At 43.3% G+C, this 23,402-nt stretch overlaps 1 protein-coding gene across 2 annotated transcripts in view; it reads left to right on the top strand.

Annotated features, from left to right (window-relative positions):
• The window catches only part of LOC121577761 (receptor-type tyrosine-protein phosphatase gamma-like), a 283,598-nt gene that overhangs the window by 250,786 nt on the left and 9,410 nt on the right, over positions 1-23,402 (top strand). The window contains exons 13-23 of one of the 2 annotated variants that reach the window (XM_045223695.1): positions 1,059-1,197; positions 4,688-4,779; positions 9,191-9,282; positions 10,892-10,999; positions 12,613-12,709; positions 12,919-13,001; positions 13,196-13,330; positions 13,474-13,608; positions 13,919-14,091; positions 22,770-22,905; positions 23,249-23,395. In XM_045223695.1, the coding sequence (XP_045079630.1) occupies positions 1,059-1,197; positions 4,688-4,779; positions 9,191-9,282; positions 10,892-10,999; positions 12,613-12,709; positions 12,919-13,001; positions 13,196-13,330; positions 13,474-13,608; positions 13,919-14,091; positions 22,770-22,905; positions 23,249-23,395 (1,337 nt within the window). The remainder of the gene's footprint in view (positions 1-1,058; positions 1,198-4,687; positions 4,780-9,190; positions 9,283-10,891; positions 11,000-12,612; positions 12,710-12,918; positions 13,002-13,195; positions 13,331-13,473; positions 13,609-13,918; positions 14,092-22,769; positions 22,906-23,248; positions 23,396-23,402) is intronic. The other variant, XM_045223696.1, reaches the window with a different exon arrangement.

The raw sequence follows: 23,402 nt of genomic DNA, 5'->3' as shown, positions 1-23,402 counted from the left end.
CGTCTCGTGTTAGCGTGAGAGGCAGACAGGAGAGAGCAGAGCAGAGAAGAGCACAGCAGCACATCATGGTTCCGCTGCCTGCCTGGTGTGTGTGGATGGGGGGGAGAGAGAGAGAGGCTGTGGTAGCGGCTGGCTGTGCTGCAGTGCAGGGGGCTGTTGTCTCTGATTCCCAGGACTACCCCCACTGTGCCACTACCACCACCGCCCGGGCTCCTGCTGCAGAGTGAAGCCATGGGGGCGGCCAGGAACAGCACCGCAGGAGAACCAGCCCTGGGTAGGTAGGGTAGCGGGGTAGCGGGGAGGGGGGCGTGCTCAGTGGCTTTAGTGCCTCAGGATGGATGGGATATAGTGGAGCATCTGGGTAGTAAGACAGGCTGGCTATGTAGTACCAGGGTTTTCTTCATAAACAGAGGATGTTTTGATTGTTGATGTTCTAGACGTATCCAATATCAATTCATCTTTACCGTTTTTTGTTGTTATTGAACATGTTTTCTCCTGTGTGTGCCTATTGAATGTGATCCAGGGTTGTTGCTGTCTGTGTAAAGCTCCAGTCTAGATACAGTAGGTTGAGGTGCTGATGATGTTGATAGATTTTGGCAGGTAGTGTGGCTAACTTTAGAATACCTGTCTTTGACAGGACAGGAATGTGTTGTCGCTGGTAGCATTTGGTATGAAGAGAGGCTACTGTTTCTTTGGTAGGCACGGCCAAAGATTCACAGCACGTTTTTTGAGTATTATGGAATAGTACCACACCAGTCTACATAGAGTGGTGGTTTCTGGGCAAACATTCTGGCTGATCATGTAGTCAGCACTTTACCAAGGTAAATCGGCCGGTAACATGAGTCTTTGGTTGATAACATGGCAAGCTAATTTTAAGACATCATTGTTTATCATTCGTTTGTGGCTTGTTTTGTACCTTTGTGAAGCTGAGTTAACCCTGGCTAAATGTGTCTTCGACCTCATTCCTTACCTCTCCACTTCCAGATCAGTATCCCCATATTGTCCAGTAAATGTTGCTGTTATTCTGACTGATTGTGTCTCCTCTCCTCCTGTTTCAGAGAGGACAAGCGTGTCCAACCTGACCCGGCAGGGTGCCCCCGGGGTGGGCAGGATGGAGTGGATCATCCCCCTGATGGTGGTCTCTGCCCTCACCTTCGTCTGCCTCATCCTGCTGCTGGCCGTGCTCGTCTACTGGAGGTGGGCACCATAACACACACTGACACATCACACTCACGTAGCTGAATAAAACCTGTCAGGAAGAATGTTTCCCCAAATCGTGTTGATAGTTTGAAGGAGGGTGAAATGCTACAGACAGTGCTGGTCAACAGACGTTGTGAGATTTGTGCACTCCAGTGCTAATTCAACCCCCCGAGCATCCTCTGTGGTCTCTCTCCATGTGTCAGTGTGTGAGCTGGCTATTGTCCCTGCTCTCCCCAGCAGCACCAGTGCCCTATAGTAGACCCCTGCTGCCACCTTCATGGGTTAAGGCCCAGGGGTATGACCGGCCATCTGCTCCCCTTCATGGCTCCACTCTGGAGCAGAGCAGGCTCAGCCATGGGGGTTCAGGGGTGAGAACACACACACTAAGCAGCCACTGTGAAAAACTGACACAGAGCTCACCCAGTGGGTTTTGCATCTGCCATCGTAGTGGAGGGCATGCACATTTGAATTTATTCAACAGCAAGCTTGTTTACATACATACACACTCACCCATCTGCAAATACTGTCACACCAAAAGCATAATCTAGATAGCATTGAGGGAATGAGCACTAGTTTCCAGCCAATAACTCTTACTGTAAGATTTATATGATTCCTATGATGCTGAAGAGAGCAATGTCAGACCTCCAGGTCTTTATCATCAAAGCTCATCCATAGCACTTCAAATAGGCGTTTAATGCCAGCCTGGGTTCAAAGACCATCTCTCCTCTGAGTGAGGGCCGTGACCTCTCTGGTTCTCACCACCCCCGGCTCCGTTAAAGGTCCTCAGCCATGGCCAAATGATTAGCCCCTCATTGAGACCCAGCAGAGCAGGAGGAAGCTGTCCCTAGACACTGATCTCAGGTCAGTTTTATGTTTCCGCCCTAATGGTTAAGGTTGTAGGATTTCAGGAGGGTAAGCTCATCCTTGATCTGTGCCTGGAGGGTAACCTTTACCCGTGGTGTTCATAGGGCTCTGTCACAAAGGCTAATGGAAGTGCAGCACCCCCTGAGGCCTGTAGGGGGCCTCTGGGGAGAACATATGGCAGAGCTCATGGCTGCAGCAGCAGGCTAAGGAAGATTAGGCTGGCTGTTTGGGTTAAACTAGCATTTAGACTCAGCTTATCCTACCTAGCCTGGGTGACCTGAGCACAGAGTGTGTGCTGAGCCTACCTTTGTGTCCTGCGGATCAGACAACTGTGTGTGTGTGTGTGTGTGTGTGTGTGTGTGTGTGTGTGTGTGTGTGTGTGTGTGTGTGTGTGTGCGTGCGCGTGCGCGTGCGTGTGCGTGTGTGTGTGTGTGTGTGTGTGTGTGTGTGTGTGTGTGCGTGCGCGTGTGTGTGTGTGTGTGTGTGTGCGTGCGCGTGTGTGTGTGTGTGTGTGTGTGTGTGTGTGTGTGTGTGTTCAGAGATAAAGTTCCTGGTGTTACAGAGATGTTGTCTGGATGGTGACAGCCCCCCAGACGCTGTAGGCCCAGGGGATCTGTCACAGTAGACTATCTATTCATACACACACACATACACAGACGAACGGGTGGGGCTTGAGCTCAAGGTCTCCTGGGCAGTAGCAGGTGTCTGAGGCGTGAGAGGGGAGTGTTGGGTAATTCTAATCCTATTGTGGAGCAGAGCTCCATGTTGCCTTGTGACCCCTCCCCCGCCGGGACCACATTGGCTGCCCGTGGACAGTAAGCCCGCCAATGAGTAATGACCTGGTAATGACTGGTCTGAGATTAGGTCAACCAACCCTGAGCCTGACTATAAACACACAGGAGAATTACTGGGGAAAGATCTAGGAACTGTTACTAGACAGAGAGAGAGAGAGGCCGTTGCTCCTCCGGCTTGTTTGTGGTCCTGTGTGGCTCAGTTGGTAGCGCATGGTGCTTGCAACGCCAGGGTTGTGGGTTCGATTCCTATGGGGGACCATTAGGATAAGTGCGTCCGCTAAATGACTCAAATATAAATGTTAGAGCAGAGAGGACAGGGAAGCCCTCCCCTCTACTCCTCCTCTCTTCTCCTCCGTCTGCTGGTCTGGTTCAGCATGCAGACGCTGCCGGCAAAGGCTGTTCTGTCTCTCCTCTTCTTCACTCTCTAGGATGACCAGTTTCTGCAATCTACTCTGCATAAACTACAGGTAGGAGTAGGACCATAGACACACACGTACAGTGACTTTACTCTGTATTTGGTATGTAGCCTCTGGTTCAAGCTCAGACCTATGCTCCTCTCTCCTACAAAGATTATTTATCTGTTTTCCTTTTCTCACCTATATCCTCTTTTTAAGGGGTGAGGTTCTCGCCAGGCTTATTCGTTTGGAGTGCTGTCATTGAGGAAGAAATAAGTAGGCTAGTTATTCTTTCACTTTGAGATTTTTAAAGAGAGGAACAGTTAATTTTTTACTCTTTACATTGTTTCCATATTGTAGCTGTTATCTCTGTTAGAGGAGAGCTCTTTGCTGAAGCGTAAAGTGTAATATGTTTATGTACAGTTCACTTTCCTGAAGTCAGTGCTTAGTCTAGAGCTAGATGTCTTTCCAGACACACCTCCATTAATCTTGTTTCTATGTGTACTTTGCCCTCTTGATCTTTGTTTGACCTCAGACATTCAGTATGCTTAAACTGAAAACAAATGGATTCTCTTAGTGTTTATGTGAGTCTTCACTCTGACTGTGTGAGAGCTGTGAGAGTGTGTGTGTGACTGTGTGTTTACGCTCATGTTCGCCTGCTCTGGAGGAGTTCAAAGTACACCTTGATCCTGTTCCACGTCTCCAGCACCATCTGTGTTTACTTTGGGGGGGATTGTCACCTGTGGCGTCGCTGATGACAATGCTGATACATTATTCACAGGTCTAACGTGTCACTGACGATGTGCGTTTCTCGCTCTCTCTCTCAATTCAATTCAATTCAATTTAAGGGCTTTATTGGCATGGGAAAGTATGCTAACATTGCCAAAGCAAGTGAAGTAGATAGTAAACAAAAGTGAAATAAACAATAAATATTAACAGTAAACATTACACTCAGAAGTTCCAAAAGAATAAAGACATTTCACATGCCATATTATGTAAATATACAGTGTTGTAACAATGTGCAAATAGCTAAAGTACAAATAGGAAAATAAATAAACATAAATATGGGTTGTATTTACAATGGTGTTTGTTCTTCACTGGTTGCCCTTTTCTTGTGGCAACTGGTCACAAATATTGCTGCTGTGATGGCACACTGTGGTATTTCACCCAGTAGATAAGGGAGTTTATCAAAATTGGGTTTGTTTTCGAATTCTTTGTGGATCTCTGTAATCTGAGGGAAATATGTGTCTCTAATATGGTCATAAATTTGGCAGGAGGTTAGGAAGTGCAGCTCAGTTTCCACCTCATTTTGTGGGCAGTGTGCACATAGCCTGTCTTCTCTTGAGAGCCAGGTCTACCTACGGCGGCCTTTCTCAATAGCAAGGCTATGCTCACTGAGTCTGTACCATCTCTCTCTCTCTCTCTCCCTCTCAGGAGGTGTTTCCAGACGGCTCATTTCTACGTAGAAGACAGTAGCTCTCCCAGAGTGGTGCCCAATGAGAACATCCCTGTCATCCCTATCCCAGGTAAGCACCAATTAGAGCATCCCTTTTATCCCCATAGTACTCCAGGAATCATGAATGGATGAGTGGAATGCTTATCACAACAACATGACGCCCAGCTCGGAAGTTGACCAAACTTTCACTTTCTGACTGTGGTCAGTGTAATAGACACTCAGGGTCAAGGGGGAGTAGCCTAGTCCCACATAGTTCTGCTCCTCTCTGGTTTCATTGGAATCCTTTAGGCATCAATAATGTACAACCTGTACAGACACCACTCACATACAGTAGAGAAACCATATGAGACTGCATATGACCAATCTCCTTACATGAGACCACTATTTCAACATCCAGCCACCTCTATGGTGTCACGATCGTTTATGGAAGATACGAACCAAGGCGCAGCGTGATAAGCGTACATTTTATTAAGTACTTAACTCACGACATTTACATTTTACATTTTACCGACAAAACAACAAACAAACGAAACGTGAAGTCCTAGGTTACACAAAACAAACCTTAACGGAACAAGATCCCACTTGGTGCGAGGGGCAGGAACAGGCCGGACCGGCCTGGCGACGCGCACCACTGGCTTGGTGCGAGGGGCAGGAACAGGCCGGACCGGGCTGGCGACGCGCACCACTGGCTTGGCGCGAGGGACAGGAACAGGCCGGACCGGGCTGGCGACGCGCACCACTGGCTTGGCGCGAGGGACAGGAACAGGCCGGACCGGACTGGGAACACGCACCACTAGCTTGGTGCGGGGAGCAGGAACAGGCCGGGCTGGACTGGGAACACGCACCACTGGCTTGGTGCGGGGAGCTGGAACGGGCCAGGCCGGACTGTGGAGGCGGACTGGAGGTCTGGAGCGGAGAGCTGACACAACCTGTCCTGGCTGAATGCCTACTTCCACACAATACGTGTGAGGCATCAGCACAGGACGTACGGGGCTGTGCACTCGTACTGGCGCTACAGCACGTGGCACTGGTGCAGGATATACGGGACCGAGGAGGCATACTGGAGACCACGAGCGTTGAGCCGGCACACCCCGTCCTGGCTGAATGCCCATCTTTGCACGACACGTGCGTGGTGCTAGCACAGGACGTACAGGACTGTGCCGGACCACTCGCGGCACAGTACGTAGCTCCGCATAACACGGAGCTTGCCCAGTCATACGCTTCCTAGCCTGAGTACGGGGAGTTGGCTCTGCTCTAACCCTAGGCTCCGCCAACCACCCTTTTAGCTCCCCCCCAAACATTTTCTTGGGGCTGTCTCTCGGGCTTCCTCCTCGGCCGGTACCCTCTGCTTTGCCGCTGCTCCTCTCTATAGCGCGCCTCCACAGTCTCCTCCCAAGGACGGCGATCCATTCCGGCCTGAATCTCCTCCCAAGTCCAGGATCCCTTCCCGTCCAGGATCTCCTCCCAGGTCCAGGCTGTCTGTTCCTGGACACGCTGCTTGGTCCTCTTTTGGTGGGATCTTCTGTCACAATCGTTTATGGAAGATACGGACCAAGGCGCAGCGTGATAAGCGTACAATTTATTAAGTACTTAACTCACGACAAAACAACAAACAAACGAAACATGAAGTCCTAGGTTACACAAAACAAACCTTAACGGAACAAGATCCCACACCGACTAGTGCCAAACAGGCTAGAAAATATACCACAGAAACTACACACCCTGGCTCAACATTTCAGAGTCCCCAAAGCCAGGGCGTGACATATGGGCTCTGTTGAAGAGTAAATGAATAGTTATTACAAATATGTTGTTGTTTTTCCAAAGGATCTGTTAGTGATGCATAGTGTGTGCATTGAGATGTGCATGTGTGTGATCAGTACTGGTGTTGTTATGCTAGAACACACTGTTCCCTCATAATTATGTGATGAGTATGTACAGGTGTTTGTGTGCGCTCATTCATGTTAGTGTTTAAACCCATTTATGAGCGTTCCCTGTCGTCATTGGTTTAGCCCAAATGCACCATGTTAAAGGAGGATGGAAGGGGAGGAGGGTAGAGGACTGCTGGATCTCTCTCTCTCTCACTCTGTCCAGCCAGTGGATCAAACCTAAGAGGCATGGAGATTGACCCTCAAAGACCCACTCTTCCATATCTAACATCTCCCCTTACATCCAAGATTCTCCCCCAGCATCCAAATCCATTTGGACTGACTGAGTGCCATTCACAATGAGCTTTGGCACAGAGAGCTGTGTCCAATGTGCCTATTTAAACCAATGGCAAAGCACTTCCCAGATCAGGGACAGGGCAGGCTTATAAAGTGGGCACCAGAAGACCTCTTTCCTCCTCCTTAAAAGGGTCTTAACTTTGAGAACCTACTTCAGTACTCTACATTCTCCCCAGCAGATTGTAACTCCTAGCGATGTATCAACAGGTATGTGGCTTTATTAGACTATATTGACTATGATGTAAGACAATGTTTATATAATAGCCTAATGTTGATTAGAGGGTTGTTTCTGGGTTGTTTTGATCTTGATCAGGGGTTTGGAGGACTGAAATAGGCATACTCTTTCTTTAAATAGATTTGTGCAGAAATGAAGCTAAAGATTACTGGTTAATTCCCTCAGATAAAGCTGTAAAAACAGTAGACTCAGTCTGTATACTGTATCAACAGCCCCAGTGGGTCTGCAGTGATCTATTGGAGAATGAGCAGCAGTGAGGGGACGGCCCAATGTGACCACAATGATTAACCTGCTTCTCACAGCGCTAATTGTCTCAACTGACACCCCACCACCACCACCACCTCTCTAAGCCTCCCTGACATCTCTCTCTCTCTCTGGGGATTTCAACCTCATGATAATATGAGCAGCAGAGAAACACAACACATACCTAACTACCAGAGACATACCACACACCACATACCTAACTACCAGAGACATACCACACACCACATACCTAACTACCAGAGACATACCACACACCACATACCTAACTACCAGAGACATACCACACACCACATACCTAACTACCAGAGACATACCACACACCACATACCTAACTACCAGAGACATACCACACACCACATACCTAACTACCAGAGACATACCACACACCACATACCTAACTACCAGAGACATACCACACACCACATACCTAACTACCAGACATACCACACACCACATATCTAACTACCAGAGACATACCACACACCACATACCTAACTACCAGAGACATACCACACACCACATACCTAACTACCAGAGACATACCACACACCACATACCTAACTACCAGAGACATACCACACACCACAATATTTTACTCCATTGTATTTCCAACTACCATTTTTCAAAGGCAAATTTTTTTGACAATAATGTCTAATACATTTTTGATGAAGCTGTTTGACATCTTGAACCTCCTTTTATTGCCATATGTTGTGTTTACTATAAGGATATGATTAGTGGCATTTGCATGCTTAATATTCCTCTCAATATTTTATGAGCAGGACACAGAGGGGGGTACAGATATGGATTTGGGTGCTTTCAACGGGCACTGTAGTTAACAGCATGTCCTATGAAGTACCATTATCATTTGGGCTAAGATCTAAAAGTATAGGCTGCCATATCCCTTAAATTGGCTCTATGAAACATTCACTCTGTGTGTGTGCACACGTGTTTGCATGTGTGTAAATAAGTGTGTGCGTGCGTGCATACAGTAGGTGTGTGTGTTCCTACAAGTGTTTGAGTGTGTGATTTCCCATTCGGTGCCTATGGATGAAACGTTCGTTCAGCCCAGCTCTCCGTATGTCTCACTAAACAAGTGTTTAGAGAGGTTCCCACAGGCACAGTTAGGACAGGACATTCACCAAGATGAGCTCCATCTCCCTCATTACTCTCCACAATCACACTCCTTAGGAAATCTTCCCTTCGCTATTTTTACCCCGTTTTGTGAAGAAGTGAATAAAACCAGGACCAGATTGAGACTGTGAATCATTAATGACGCTGCTTGAGATGAAAGCTGTGAACATACCTCACCTATATGAAACATAAGCTGATGGACATTAATAACCCATTCTTTCATTTGTCTTGGTGAAATATTGGTGAAATATTTAACATAGCATAGTGAGTGGAAGAGCAGACGGCGCCGCGATTACTCTCACCTCTCCTTTTTCGTTTTAAATTACTTTTCTGCTGCTTTCCTGCATGTGTTGCATCACTCTGTCTTTTAAGTTGAAGATAGATATTCAAGACATATATTCAACAGGCATTACAGGTTGCAGAGATCCTAGAGATAGTGTAGAGAGATAGTGTAGAGAGGGTTGGTATAAACATTGTAGTGTACATTAAACCTGTTTATCTTGATTACGTACCTCAGTTCCTCTGCTACACTTTCCCATGAATTCCCCAGACACAAGTGTGTGCTGAACTCGAACTGTGACTGTGTTTCTGACTAAGTGTCTAATTGTGTGGTATTGTCTCCCTTTCAGATGACATGGAGGCCATCTCTGTCAAGCAGTTCATCAAACACATCTCAGAGCTCTACTCCAACAACCAGCATGGCTTCTCAGAGAACTTTGAGGTAAAGAACTGCTCTCTCTGTTGTTTTATATGCAGTCTTAACACCACAGTTGGACTAGCATCTCAGCCAGGTGGGTTAGAGTTAGTTATCCAGGTAGGTTAGAGTTAGTTATCCAGGTGGGTTAGAGTTAGTTAGCCAGGTGGGTTAGAGTTAGTTAGCTAGGTGGGTTAGAGTTAGTTAGCCAGGTGGGTTAGAGTTAGTTAGCCAGGTGGGTTAGAGTTAGAGTTATCCAGGTGGGTTAGAGTTAGTTAGCCAGGTGGGTTAGAGTTAGTTAGCTAGGTGGGTTAGAGTTAGTTAGCCAGGTGGGTTAGAGTTAGTTATCCAGGTGGGTTAGAGTTAGTTAGCCAGGTGGGTTAGAGTTAGTTAGCTAGGTGGGTTAGGGTTAGTTAGCCAGGTGGGTTAGAGTTAGTTAGCCAGGTGGGTTTAGAGTTAGTTAGCCAGGTGGGTTAGAGTTAGTTAGCCAGGTGGGTTAGAGTTAGTTAGCCAGGTGGGTTAGAGTTAGTTAGCTAAGTAGGTTAGGGTTAGTTAGCCAGGTGGGTTAGAGTTAGTTAGCCAGGTGGGTTAGAGTTAGTTAGCCAGGTGGGTTAGAGTTAGTTAGCCAGGTGGGTTAGAGTTAGCCAGGTGGCCTGTGCTCTATCTCTAACCACTGATTGACTTGTTATCTTAATGTGTTGTGTCTGGTTTGCCGTGTGAGTGAAGGCAGAATGTGTGTCCATGTGTGCGTGCGTGTGTGGGCCATTTAAGGTTCCCATAGTGCTGCTAATGGTCATGGAGCAGATGATTTGGGAGAGGCCTTTTAGCCTTTATACTTGTGTCTCCTGACTGGGCTGGCTGCGTGAGTGAGTGAGTGAGTGAGTGAGTGAGGGAGTGAGAGAGAGATCAGTCTGGAAACCTTTGTCACATTACTTACTAAACCAATAATTACCTTGTGATGTGTGTGGATCAGAGACAGAAAGCTGAATGGAGGATCAATAATGCTCTGTGCCTGGGTGATAGCCTTTAGGACAGACATAGCCATGTTTCATTCAGAGAAAAATAGCCTACCTCCAAAAGTCTCAGTCAATGGTCCTAAGACTGTTTTGAGGGAGAGTTTGATCACATGCTGGCAGCTATATGTGCTTTTAATGGGCTACCTCTCCTATTTCATCACTGTGGTTTTAGAAACCAACTCTGCTGCCCTCTTCTTCTTCTTCTTCTTCTTCTTCTTCTTCTTCTTCTTCTTCTTCTTCTTCTTCTTCTTCTTCTTCTTCTTCTTCTTCTTCTTCTTCTTCTTCTTCTTCTTCTTCTTCTTCTTCTTCTTCTTCTTCTTCTTCTTCTTCTTCTTCTTCTTCTTCTTCTTCTTCTTCTCCCACCCTTACTTTCTCAGCCCTTAGCAAACCACTCAGAATTCCTTAGTGGCCCCCTCCCCAGAAGAAGGTGTGTCTGTACTGCACTGCACTGAGTTTTCTCATGGGGTTAGCAAAACCTCCTCCCCCCACCCCCACCACCATCCCCTTGTTGTCCATGCCAGTGTGATGGACACTTATAAGTGCTTTAAGGTTTAAGGGGGGCCCCTTTCCTGGGTGAATGGAGTGCTCCGTGCTCACCACGGCTCTTTATTTGTCCCCAGGAAGGAGGCAGGAGAAAGGGGGAAGGCAGCGGAGCGAAACCCCTTTGGCTGGAGGGTCTTCGGTCCCTGACAAGTTGCTTTGTCCAGCCGGGCCCCAGGGAGACGTGGGTAGGATGAGTAAAGACAGGGGGAGAGGCTGGGGAGTGGGGGGCTGGAATGCATACTGCATACCGATAGAGTTGCAGAGAGAATATAGTAAAACTAATTCAGAAGACATATCAGCATGTTGGTTACATGACATGACTTAGGTCTTTGGTGAATAAAAATGTGTCCATTTGCACCATGTCTCATAGATGTACTACTGTAGTTCCAGGAAACTCTTTGTACCCTTACGCCTTTCACACCATATAGACACACAGGGTTCTGGGGTTATTTATAACCTTCTTGTCATTCTAATGTCTACATATGTCCAGTGTGGTTGAATTATCCCTGGTGTTGGCTAGAGATCTTCTACTTTGTAGTATCTCAGTCTGTAATGCCACCACCCCCATTGGCATACACACTGTAATTGGACCAGTGGGCAGCTGTGTCCGTGTTCCGTGTGTGTACTTGTGTATGTGTGTATATGCATGTGTGTGCATGAACGTGCCTGTGTGTGTGTTTGTTTGTGTGTGCGTGTGTGTGTGTGTGTGTGTGTTTGTGACTGCATGCGTGCATGCCTGTGTGTAATGTACTGTATGTATATGTGCCATCTGGTGGTCACATCAACCAGTGGCTTTCCAGTCAGTATGTACCCCGTCTTACTGTCCCCATTATTTTTATATATATATATATATATATATATATATATATATATATATATATATATATATATATATATATATCCGCCTTGTATGAGGGGTCTGAATTCTTCCACTGTGCCCAGAATAAATGAGTATTCCTGTTTGTACCTTGCAGAGAGAGACATCTATAAAGCTAAAACAAGGTTGTTGATCTGTAAATAACTGAGGGGCTAAAGCCAAACTGAGGGCTTTGGTCGGCCATAACGTTACCTATTAGTGCTAGAAGGTCAGAAAAATGTTGTTGGTTTGTCATACAACATTGCCATGTTCTGGTTGCTATGAGGCTACTCTGACTGATGGAGCATAATACTAATGTATTCTCTGGTTTTCTGATCGGATAGAGACACACAGATAATATAAGCATCTTTGGCATGTTTTCTGCCATGACTTTAAAGGATGGTTGATATAATTGCTACATGAAGCTTCTCAGTCGTTGGCATGCTTTATGGTTCTACTGGAACTGGAATGATGTTGTGAGAGTTTGAGAGCAGCTGAGGTTTGGGAAGATTGCGTGATGGTTAGCTGAGTGTGTGACAGCACTAAAGGGGAGAGAGCGTGTCAACTTCTGCTTAAAGAGAGGGGGGAGAGAGAGAGAGAAAGAGAGAGAGAGACAGAGAGAGAGAGACAGAGAGAGACAGAGAAGGAGAGAGAGAGAGAGAGAGAGAGAGAGAGAGAGAGGAGTGTGAGAGAGAGAGAGAGAGTGTGAGAGAGAGAGAGAAAGAGAGAGAGAGAGAGCGAGAGAGAGAGAGAGAGTAGAGAGAGAGAGAGAGATCTGCCCTGTGTCTGTTACTGTGTCAATCACATTCTGACAGCGTAAAATTGCTGAGATGTCACCAGAAATGCCTGTATAACTCACAGCACCAGCATTTATGTCAAAACCTCTCTTTTCACCACGCTCCAAAATGTCATCTTTGGTGTGTGTGTCTCTCGCTCCCACAGGAGGTGCAGCGATGCACGGTGGACATGAAGATCACGTCGGAGCACTCCAACCATCCAGACAACAAGCACAAGAACAGATACATCAACATCGTGGCCTGTAAGTAGTGCACACATCACAATACAGGACCATGAAAGGCTGTCACACCACTGCTTTGATGCTTCATGTCACACAGTTACTGCTTGTCAGAGTACAGCTGTCATCATCTAGACTACTGGTGTCTTCAAAACTGACAGAATATGTAGTGCTAGGAATGTGACACAAGCACACACACACAGACACTAACTGTCCCTGTCTCTCTCCTCCAGACGACCACAGCCGGGTGAAGCTACGGCCATTAGCTGGGAAGGACTCCAAACACAGCGACTACATCAATGCCAATTATGTTGATGTGAGTGTATCTCTTATGGCCCATCTGGTCTGGTCGTGTAAGTGTGTATTTGTGTGTGAGTTAGTTTGTGCATTGCATATTTCATGCATGTGTGTACAATATGTGTAATGTATTGAAGTTCAAAGCAAGTCAATATCTTTGCATAGTGTTTGTGTTCTGAATGGCCTCTCACCATGTTTCCCTGTGTATGGTAGGGCTATAACAAGCCCAAGGCCTACATCGCAGCCCAGGGTCCTCTCAAGTCCACCTTTGAGGACTTCTGGAGGATGGTGTGGGAACAGAACACTGGTATCATCGTCATGATCACCAACCTGGTGGAGAAAGGAAGGGTATGTACACTTCAATTCAATAGATCTCTTCCCTCTCAGTACTAAAATAGTCATTACTTTTTAGTAACCACGTAATAACCTTTTGGTTTCTTTGTGATTCATTGAAATAAGTGGTCCTAGTCCTTTGTGTTGTGTCCCTGCAGAGAAAATGTGACCAGTACTGGCCCACAGAGAACAGCGAGGAGTATGGAAACATTGTGGTCATGCTAAAGAGCACCAAAGTGCACGCCTGCTACACGCTACGACGCTTCACTGTGCGCAACACAAAAATAAAAAAGGTCAGTGACAGTGGTACAGGTCTCCATACCTGTGTTTTCAGGTGATCCTGTTCTACTGGTCTCAGTGTTATTGAAAAGTTATACTTTTTTCTCCCCAATTTTGTGTTATCCAATTGGTAGTTACAGTCTTGTCCCATCGCTGCAACTCCCGAAACACGCCCGGGATCGAACACGGATCTGTAGTGACGCTTCAAGCACTGCGATGCCCCTAACGTGATATCTCATCTACTTCTCATCATGTAGAAACATACTAATCAATGGGTCTTCTCTCTATTGCCCTCCTCCCTCTTCCTCCGTCCCTCTCTCCCAGGGACAGAAGGGGAATCCTAAGGGGCGTCAGAGTGAGAGGACGGTGGTGCAGTACCACTACACCCAGTGGCCTGACATGGGGGTCCCTGAGTACACCCTGCCCGTGCTCACCTTTGTCAGAAGGTCCTCTGCCTCCCAAACCCCGGAGATGGGCCCTATGCTGGTCCACTGCAGGTACTGTCTCTGTCACTGTACTGCTCAGGAATTCCTATGGGAGAAGACTTACTAAGTGTTAGTTAGCAGGGTGCACATTTTTTAAACTGCTATTTAAAATATTAATCAAGCATGAGAGAGAGGAAGAACAAAAAGGAAAATAAAGGTTATGAGAAATAATGAGCCCAAAAACGTAAGTGTCAATATAAGACAGTTTAATGATTTACTGGAATTTAGTTTGTTATTTCTTTTCACCTCTGGAAACATCTGTTGTGGTGCAAAAGCTCGCTACATAAGTGTTTCAGCCAATAAATCAGTATGATTTGGCACGGCTGAGATTAAAAATCCCTTCACGTGTAGTTATGTGAGTGACGTGGCATAGAGCCATGCTATAATATGCACTGCAGTCTGAAATACAGTGGCTTGCGAAAGATTCACCCCCCTTGGCATTTTTCATATTTTGTTGCCTTACAACCTGGAATTAAAATGGATTTTGGGAGGTTTGTATCATTTGATTTACACAACATGCCTACCAATTTGAAGATGCTAAATATTTTTTGAGGTGTGAAACAAACAAGAAATAAGACAAAAAAACAGAACTTGAGCATGCATAACTATTCACCCCCCCAAAGTCAATACTTTGTAGAGCCACCTTTTGCAGCAATTACAGTTGCAAGTCTCTTGGGGTATGTCTCTATAAGCTTGGCACATCTAGCCACTGGGATTTTTGCCCATTCTTCAAGTCAAAGCTGCTCCAGCTCCTTCAAATTGGATGGGTTCCGCTGGTGTACAGCAATCTTTAAGTCATAACACAGATTCTCAATTGGATTGAGGTCTGGGCTTTGACTAGGCCATTCCAAGACATTTAAATGTTTCCCCTTAAACCACTTGAGTGTTGCTTTAGAAGTATGTTTAGGGTCATTGTCCTGCTGGAAGTTGAACCTCCGTCCCAGTCTCAAATCTCTGGAAGACTGAAACAGGTTTCCCTCAAGAATTTCCCTGTATTTAGCGCCATCCATCATTCCTTCACTTCTGACCAGTTTCCCAGTCCCTGCCGATGAAAAACATCCCCACAGCATGATGCTGCCACCACCATGCTTCACTGTGGGGATGGTGTTCTCGGGGTAATGAGAGGTGTTGGGTTTGCGCCACACATTGCGTTTTCCTTGATGGCCAAAAAGCTCAATTTTAGTCTCATCTGACCAGAGTACCTTCTTCCATATGTTTGGGGAGTCTCCCACATGCCTTTTGGCAAACAACAAATGTGTTTGCTTATTTTTTTCTTTAAGCAATGGCTTTTTTCTGGCCACTCTTCCGTAAAGCCCAGTTCTGTGGAGTGTACGGCTTAAAGTGGTCCTATGGACAGATACTCCAATCTCTGCTGTGGAGCTTTGCAGCTCCTTCAGGGTTATCTTTGGTCTCTTTGTTGCCTCTCTGATTAATGCCCGCCTTGTCTGATCTGTGAGTTTTGGTGGGCGGCCCTCTCTTGGCAGGTTTGTTGTGGTGCCATATTCTTTCAATTTTTTTATAATGGATTTAATGGTGCTCCGTGGGATGTTTTTTTATAACCCAACCCTGATCTGTACTTCTCCACAACTTTGTCCCTGACCTGTTTGGAGAGCTCCTTGGTCTTCATGGTGCCGCTTGCTTGGTGGTGCCCCTTGCTTAGTGGTGTTGCAGACTCTGGGGCCTTACAGAACAGGTGTATATATACTGAGATCATGTGACAGATCATGTGACACTTAGATTGCACATAGGTGGACTTTATTTAACTAATTATGTGACTTCTGAAGGTAATTGGTTGCACCAGATCTTATTTAGGGGCTTCATAGCAAAGGGGGTGAATACATATGCACGCACCACTTTTCGTTTTTTATTATTTCAAATTTTTTTAAACAAGTTATTTTTTTCATTCCACTTCACCAATTTGGACTATTTTGTGTATGTCCATTACATGAAATGTAAATAAAAATTATTTTAAATTACAGGTTGTAATGCAACAAAATAGGGAAAACGGCAAGGTGGATGAATACTTTTGCAAGGCACTGTATACGCTATAATTTCCACTACAGCTACTCTGCACTTCCTACCTTTGTTGTTTATTTATTTTTATTTTTTTATTTTTTTTGGGGGGGGGGGGTGGATCAGCTTAATATTGCAGATAGATTGTATCTTCTATCAATGTAATTGTCTGCATCACTTCCAATCCCCCATGTTTTTTATATATATACTCCCCTTTATTACTTTTCAACCCCGCCATCCTTTACCTACTTGGAATAAATTAGTGAACAACAATGCCCAGGCCTCTACTTCCGGTCTATACTTACTATCTACACCTTATGGACACAGTTAATTTTACAATAATTCTATTATATATATATATATATATATATATATATATATATATAATTATTTTTTTTGCTCCTGAACTTCTTCTACTCTCAACCTCTCCGATCATTTTCATGATGTCCATCCGGTTTGCTTCTATATGCCATATCTTTCTAACTGTCCTCTTTCCCAAAAGCTCCCAACATACAACCTTATTAGCTATTATTAGCTATCATTATTAGCTATCTTTGTTATTATTTGTTGTTATTTGTTATTAGTCCCATCCTTCAACTCTATTCAATACATCCCATCTATCTCTTAACACCATCCATATAGGATTTCTATTTGCCATATATATTTCAACCGTACTGTGATGTTTTACAAATGTTCTGAACCTTTCTATTCTCATTGCTTCTACAGATTGTGAATTAAAAATAAACATTTTTGCTAAAAGTAATATTATATAATTGATCGATTGACTATGACTTTTCAGATCACCCAGTAATGCTATCTGCAAGGTTAGCTCCAGGTAAATATTGCAATCCTTTAGCCATTCCTGGACCTGTGTCCAAAAACAAGCTACAAATGGACAGAACCAAAACAAATGATCTAATGATTCTGTCTCTTCACAGCAAAATCTGCAGAGCTGGGAAGATTGTATCCCCCATATAAATAACATTCTATTGGTAGCAAGAATTTTATATAATAATTTAAATTGAAAGATTCTAATTTTTGAATCCGGTGTCGCTTTTGCGTGTCAGTTCATAAACACTATGCCATGGGATCGGTATCGTCAAAAATCTCTTCCCAACTATTTTGCAATCTATATGGGACGGCTGTCAATCCTTTGTTCCTTAAGTGAAACTGATATACTTTTTTATTTATCACAGTTTTCCTTAACCAATTATGTTCTTTAATGCAAGGCCGACAGACAAGTTCCTTACTTTCTCCCCCTTCCACTTTCCTCTTCCACTTTTGCGGTAAGGCTGCAATTATTTGGTTGTAATTTTGGGTAGAGCAGACATTTCCATATGTTTTTGTTAGCTGCATGTGCGACATAACTCCACCAGTCCTACCGATAATATCATTTACGAAGATTATACCTTTTTTAAACATTCTGTCAAAAAATAAAGGTTTTTTGTCAATTAGTATATTTGAATTGAACCACAATATTTGTTGCATTATTTGTTCTGTCGTTTCTGGAGGATTAAATTGAAATTGCAACCAACTTTCTATGGCTTGTTTTAGAAATAGTGATATTTGGGAGATGATTTCCTTTTCAAATAACTGCAAATGAGTTGTTGTAATCTGAATAAAGGGAAAAAGGCCATTCTTGAACATTGGGTGAGACAATCTTACTAATTTGCTAGAGAACCATTTCGGATTTAAGTATAACTTTTGTATGACTGAAGCTTTTAGTGATAGGTCTAATGCTTTAATATTTAATAATTTTTGTCCTTCGAATTCATATTCATTATATAAATATGCCCTTTTAATTTTGTCTGGCTTGCCGTTCCAAATAAAATTGAATATTTTTTTCTCATATAATTTAAAAAACTGTTTGCTAGGCGTAGGCAAGACCATAAGCAAATAGGTAAACTGGGATAATACTAAAGAGTTAATTGACAGGTATTTTCCTTTCCATGGTAGTAAGATCTTATCTATTTTTGCTAACTTTCTATTAAAATGTATTGAAGTGAGATCATTTATTTCCTTTGGGATATGTATTCCGAGTATATCCACATCACCATCAGACCATTTTATTGGTAAACTACATGGTAATGTAAAAATTGTATTTTTTTGTGATCCAATACGTAATATAGTACATTTGTCATAATTTGGTTGTAATCCAGAGAGGTTAGAAAATGTATCTAGATCCTCTATGAGGCTGTGGAGGGATTCTAGTTGTGGATTTAAAAGAAAACATGAATCATCAGCGTACAATGACACCTTTGTTTTTAAGCCCTGGATTTCTAATCCTCTGATATTTTTATTGGATCTGATTTTAATAGCTAACATCTCGATGGCCACAATAAATAGATATGCCGATAGTGGACAACCTTGTTTCACTCCTCTTGACAGTTTAAAACTTTCTGAGAAATAGCCATTATTTACTATTTTACACCTAGGGTTACTATACATGATTTTGACCCATTTTATAAGAGATTCTCCAAAATTGAAATGCTCCAGGCATTTATATATAAACCCCAGTCGAACTTTATCAAATGCCTTTTCAACGTCTGCTATGAATAGCAGGCCTGGTTTCCCATATTTTCCATAGTGTTCTATTGTTTCCAATACTTGCCTTATATTATCTCCAATGTATCTTCCATGTAAAAAACCTGTCTGATTAGAATGAATAATATCCGACAATACCTTTTTAATTCTATGTGCTATAAATTTTGCTCTAATTTTTGCATCACAACACTGAAGTGTAAGGGGCCTCCAATTTTGTAAATGGACTGGATCTTTATATTTTTCACATGTATCCTGTTTCAGTAATAATGAGATCAGACCTTCTTCTTGAGTGTCAGATAATCTACCATTTACATAGGAGTGGTTAAAACATGCTAATAACGGTCCTCTTAGTATATCAAAAAAGGTTTGGTATACCTCGACTGGTATGCCATCCAACCCTGGAGTTTTCCCAGACTTAAAGTCTTTAATTGCATCCAGAAGTTCCTCCTCTGTAATTTCACCTTCACATGAGTATTTCTGTGTGGCTGTTAATTTGACAGTATCAATAGAAAAAAATCTCTACAATTAGCTTCAGTTAGAGGAGATGGAGGCGACTGAAAAGAAAACATATGCTTAAAGTACTTTGTTTCTTCCTTCAAAACATCATTTGGTGAATTATGGGTGACTCCGTCAATTGTAACCAGTTTCATTAAGTTCTTTTTGGTAGCATTCCTATGTTGAAGATTAAAAAATAATTTTGTGCATTTTTCCCCATATTCCATCCAGTTTGCTTTATTTTTTATAATATATTACACTTGATCTTTCTTGAATAAGTTTCTCCATTTATTTTTGTTTTTCCTCTAATTTATTCTGAGCCTCTATGTTACAGTTTTTATTGCCATCTATCTGTTCTGTTAGACTTTCTATTTCCTTTCTTAGTATAAACTCTTTTGACCTAAATTGCTTTTGTTTTCGAGATGAGTACTGAATTGCATGGCCTCTAAAGGCACATTTAAAGGTGTCCCATACAATAAGGGGATTCGCTGTACCTATGTTATGTTGGAAAAAGTCAGTTATAAATTCCTTTGTTCTAATTATAAATAAATTATCATCCAATAGGCTTTGATTACATTTCCAATATCCTCGCCCACGTGGAAATTCAGTAAGAGTAATGTATATGCCTATTATATGATGGTCCGACCGCATTCTGTCCCCTATCAACACTTTTTTTACTTTTGGTGCCAACGAGAATGAGATAAGAAAGAAGTCAAGACGACTAGCTTGATTGAGTCTCCGCCATGTATATCTCACTAGATCAGTATATTTAAGCCTCCATATATCTCCTAGTTCTAATGTATCCATGACATTCACAATTTCCTTAAGAGCATGTGGGTGATTGTTTGTGGTGTGATTTCCTTTACTGTCCATTGAGCTATTTAAAACAGTATTATAATCCCCCACCATAATAATATTGTCTTGAATTGCTTGCAGGGTTGATAATTTATTATATATATTGGCAAAGAATTGTAGATCATCATTATTTCGTCCGTAAAGGTTAATGAGCCATATCTGTTTATGGTCCAATAACATATTTAAAATAATCCATCTACCTTGCGTATCTATTTGGAAAATTTGCACATTCGGATCGAAATTACTATTAATTAATATCATCACCCCTTTTGAATTTCTTTGCCCATGGGAGAAGTATATCCCCCCATTCTTTTTTCCACGCTACTTCATCTCAAATTGTTGAATGAGTTTCCTGTATACAATAGATATTATATTCCTTCTCTTTGAGCCATTTAAATATTGTTCTTCTTTTGTTATTATCAGCTAAGCCATTACAATTATAACTGGCTATACTTATTTCACCATACACCATAATGAGATACAAGTTTCAAGTCTATTTATCATTATATATGTTTGTAAATTTACCAATAAAAAATACCGTAATGATTGAGTGTCCATATAGCTGTACCGTGATATTTGCATCGCTACGGAGTAACCCATCAATTGTTCTCCACTAATTTCCCCGCTAAAGCCCCTCCCCATCCCAAGTTGAGCGGTCATCCCAGTGATCAGCATCCCACCCACGTCCCTCCGGATCCCTAAGGCCCCGAGAGGCTAGGACCCATCCATCGAAAACAGCACACAGTGCCACCCACAAAACAGAAGCAGATTAACCGCCAAAAGCATTTCCAATGCTTTCACCTCTATATATATATCTATATAACAATTTAAAAAAAATTATGCATAACCTATTTTCCATCATTATCAATTAATATGCGTAATAATGTCGGCAGTTCACGCGTAGTATTCTAACATATAACCCAGATTGCCATTGTATTACATTTAATTCATTGACAAGCAATTATTATCCTAGCAAATAATTCCCGTGGTCCATCCCATATTACAATCCCTATCATTGCTAGTATCAGGTGCTCCAATATTCGACTCCTCTATTACAACTTTTAGAATAGCCATGGAGTAGTCTTTGTGTCTCTGAACATTTGGTTGTCAATATATAGTTTATCCACCACGAGTGCAACACGTTTCCCTTTTAATCTGTTTTCCTTGAAGATTTGATACAGAACTTTGCGCCTTTCTACAATCTCCCTCGGGAACTGATCATTCATGCCTATTTTCGTGCCAGCAAGTCTTTTTCCTAGGCTTTTCACCATAGCTTTATCTTTTTTTTAAAAAAGCAAATTTGGCAACGATTGGGCACTCATATTTCTGTCCTCTTTTTCCGAAACGTTGTACACGTTCGAGTTGGATTTTATCGACAGCCTCGAGTGGGATTTAAAGCGCTGTATGCAGGAAGTCCTTCATAATATTCTCTGTTATTTCTCCCTCCTTTTCCTGAATACCCGTAAGTACTAGATTTTCCCTCATCGATCTAGTTTGGATGTCTAGTAAGGCTTCTCTCAGAAGGTTGTTCTCCTTTTTTAGTTCCCTAACGTCCGTTACCATTTTAGTCACTTTTAATTTTTTGGTTTCTTTCTCCATTACCAAAGCTTTTTCGTCACTCATTTACGTCTTTACTGACCAATTCTAGTATGCCCAATTTGTCATTTATCGACTTCAACAGGTCGCTTTCCACACTTACCATACCCAGTGGTGAAAAGCATATATCATCTGTATCAGTCGATGAGTCGCGTTTCCTTTTGGGGATCGGCTCTCCAGATTGAATTATATTAACTGCGAATATATGAAATGCTAATATTTAGTCTAACTTACTGATTTTGAATATTATGTTTTTATCTTGAGGTGTTTTATACCACTTTCTATTCAATACGCCATCTTGTCATTAGGTAATGTTACAAGGGACCCCACTTCCTTTGTTACCTGAGAGCCTGGTATCCCATTCGTGGTTAGCTAAGTGTGTGTTTAAGGCAGTAACGCAGTGTGCAGGCAGGGAAATGTACTGTAATTGTCCAGTGAAAGTTCCCTCCTCTGTAATGAGAGTAATGGTCTCTAACGTCATACTGTCCTGCGCTGTTAGATAATGGCCCTTCACAGGCCGAGCCCACTGTGTCTACACACTCAACTATACGGCTCTGCCAGGCACACACACACACACATAAAGGTCCTCATTACAGTGCCTGTGACCTGGGTGGACCCTGTCTCTCACTATCAGTGCTGGCGACTGGCTTCTCTCCTGCTGAACACGGACTCTATTTATGATTAAAGCCGTCTGCTTCCTTTCCTCTTCTCTCATTAACTGACACTATACTTTATGCACAGGATACTGACATGAGGAGAGGGAAGCCAACCTAGGAGGTAGAGATAGCCCTGTTAAGGTTCAGACTGTTCAGGTCTGTCTTATAGGAGTTTGGACTTTATGACCTTCCAAGAAGTCTTGGATGTATTAGAGCAGCTCTACCCAACTCCTATCCTTGACTGTCACTGTGTCTGCTGGTTTATAACCATGAACCTCATTCATCAGCAACTGGTTTAGATCTGGAGAACCAGGTGACTAGACACTGGACAGCCAATGACATGAATCGATCAATTAAGAACCAGCTAGAGGAGAACATTGCTGTAGTTGACATTGACTGGGATTGAAGACGGCTGAGTTATTAATTGGTCTGCTGCTGTCATTGACATTTTTGTCCATGTTCCTGAAGGGTTTTATTCCAATGGGAAACCCTGTTGAGTGTCTAAATGTGTGTGTTCCTGTGTGTGTGCAGTGCGGGTGTGGGCCGGACAGGGACCTACATCGTCATAGACAGCATGCTGCAGCAGATCAAGGACAAAAGCACAGTCAACGTCCTGGGCTTCCTCAAACACATCCGGACCCAGCGCAATTACCTGGTACAAACAGAGGTGGGTCCGGTGTGTGTGTGTGTGTGTGTGTGTGTGTGTGTGTGTGTGTGTGTGTGTAACACCCTTCTATACTCACTATGTCACTATGTGCCATTCTATTCACTTGAGCATCTGTGTTAAAGCAAATGATGATGTCTTTCTTATCTGTCTTATGCAGCTGTGTTTTAATCTGGCCGTATCGTTCTTTGTAATTACAGGACAGTCATGCATCACACAGCCACTGTTGTCCGGGACAAAGGGACCATAGCCATTGTCATAATTTCTCTGCTTTACAAAGAGCTGTATTGCCACTGTCTGCGTGTCTGACTTGGTGTTGCTTCTCTCCGTCTTTCTTGGCCTATAGGAGCAGTATATCTTCATTCATGATGTGTTGATTGAGGCCATCATGGGGAAGGAGACAGAGGTGTTGTCCAGCCAGCTGCACAGCTATGTCAACAGTATCCTTACGCCTGGGGTGGGCGGCAAGACTCGGCTGGAGAAACAGTTTAAGGTCAGAG

Source organism: Coregonus clupeaformis, chromosome 12 (assembly GCF_020615455.1).
Source record: "Coregonus clupeaformis isolate EN_2021a chromosome 12, ASM2061545v1, whole genome shotgun sequence".
NCBI classification, from domain to species: Eukaryota; Metazoa; Chordata; class Actinopteri; order Salmoniformes; family Salmonidae; genus Coregonus; species Coregonus clupeaformis.
The sequence above is the reverse complement of the archived record's forward strand: the minus strand, read 5'-3'. Positions and strand labels throughout refer to the sequence as shown.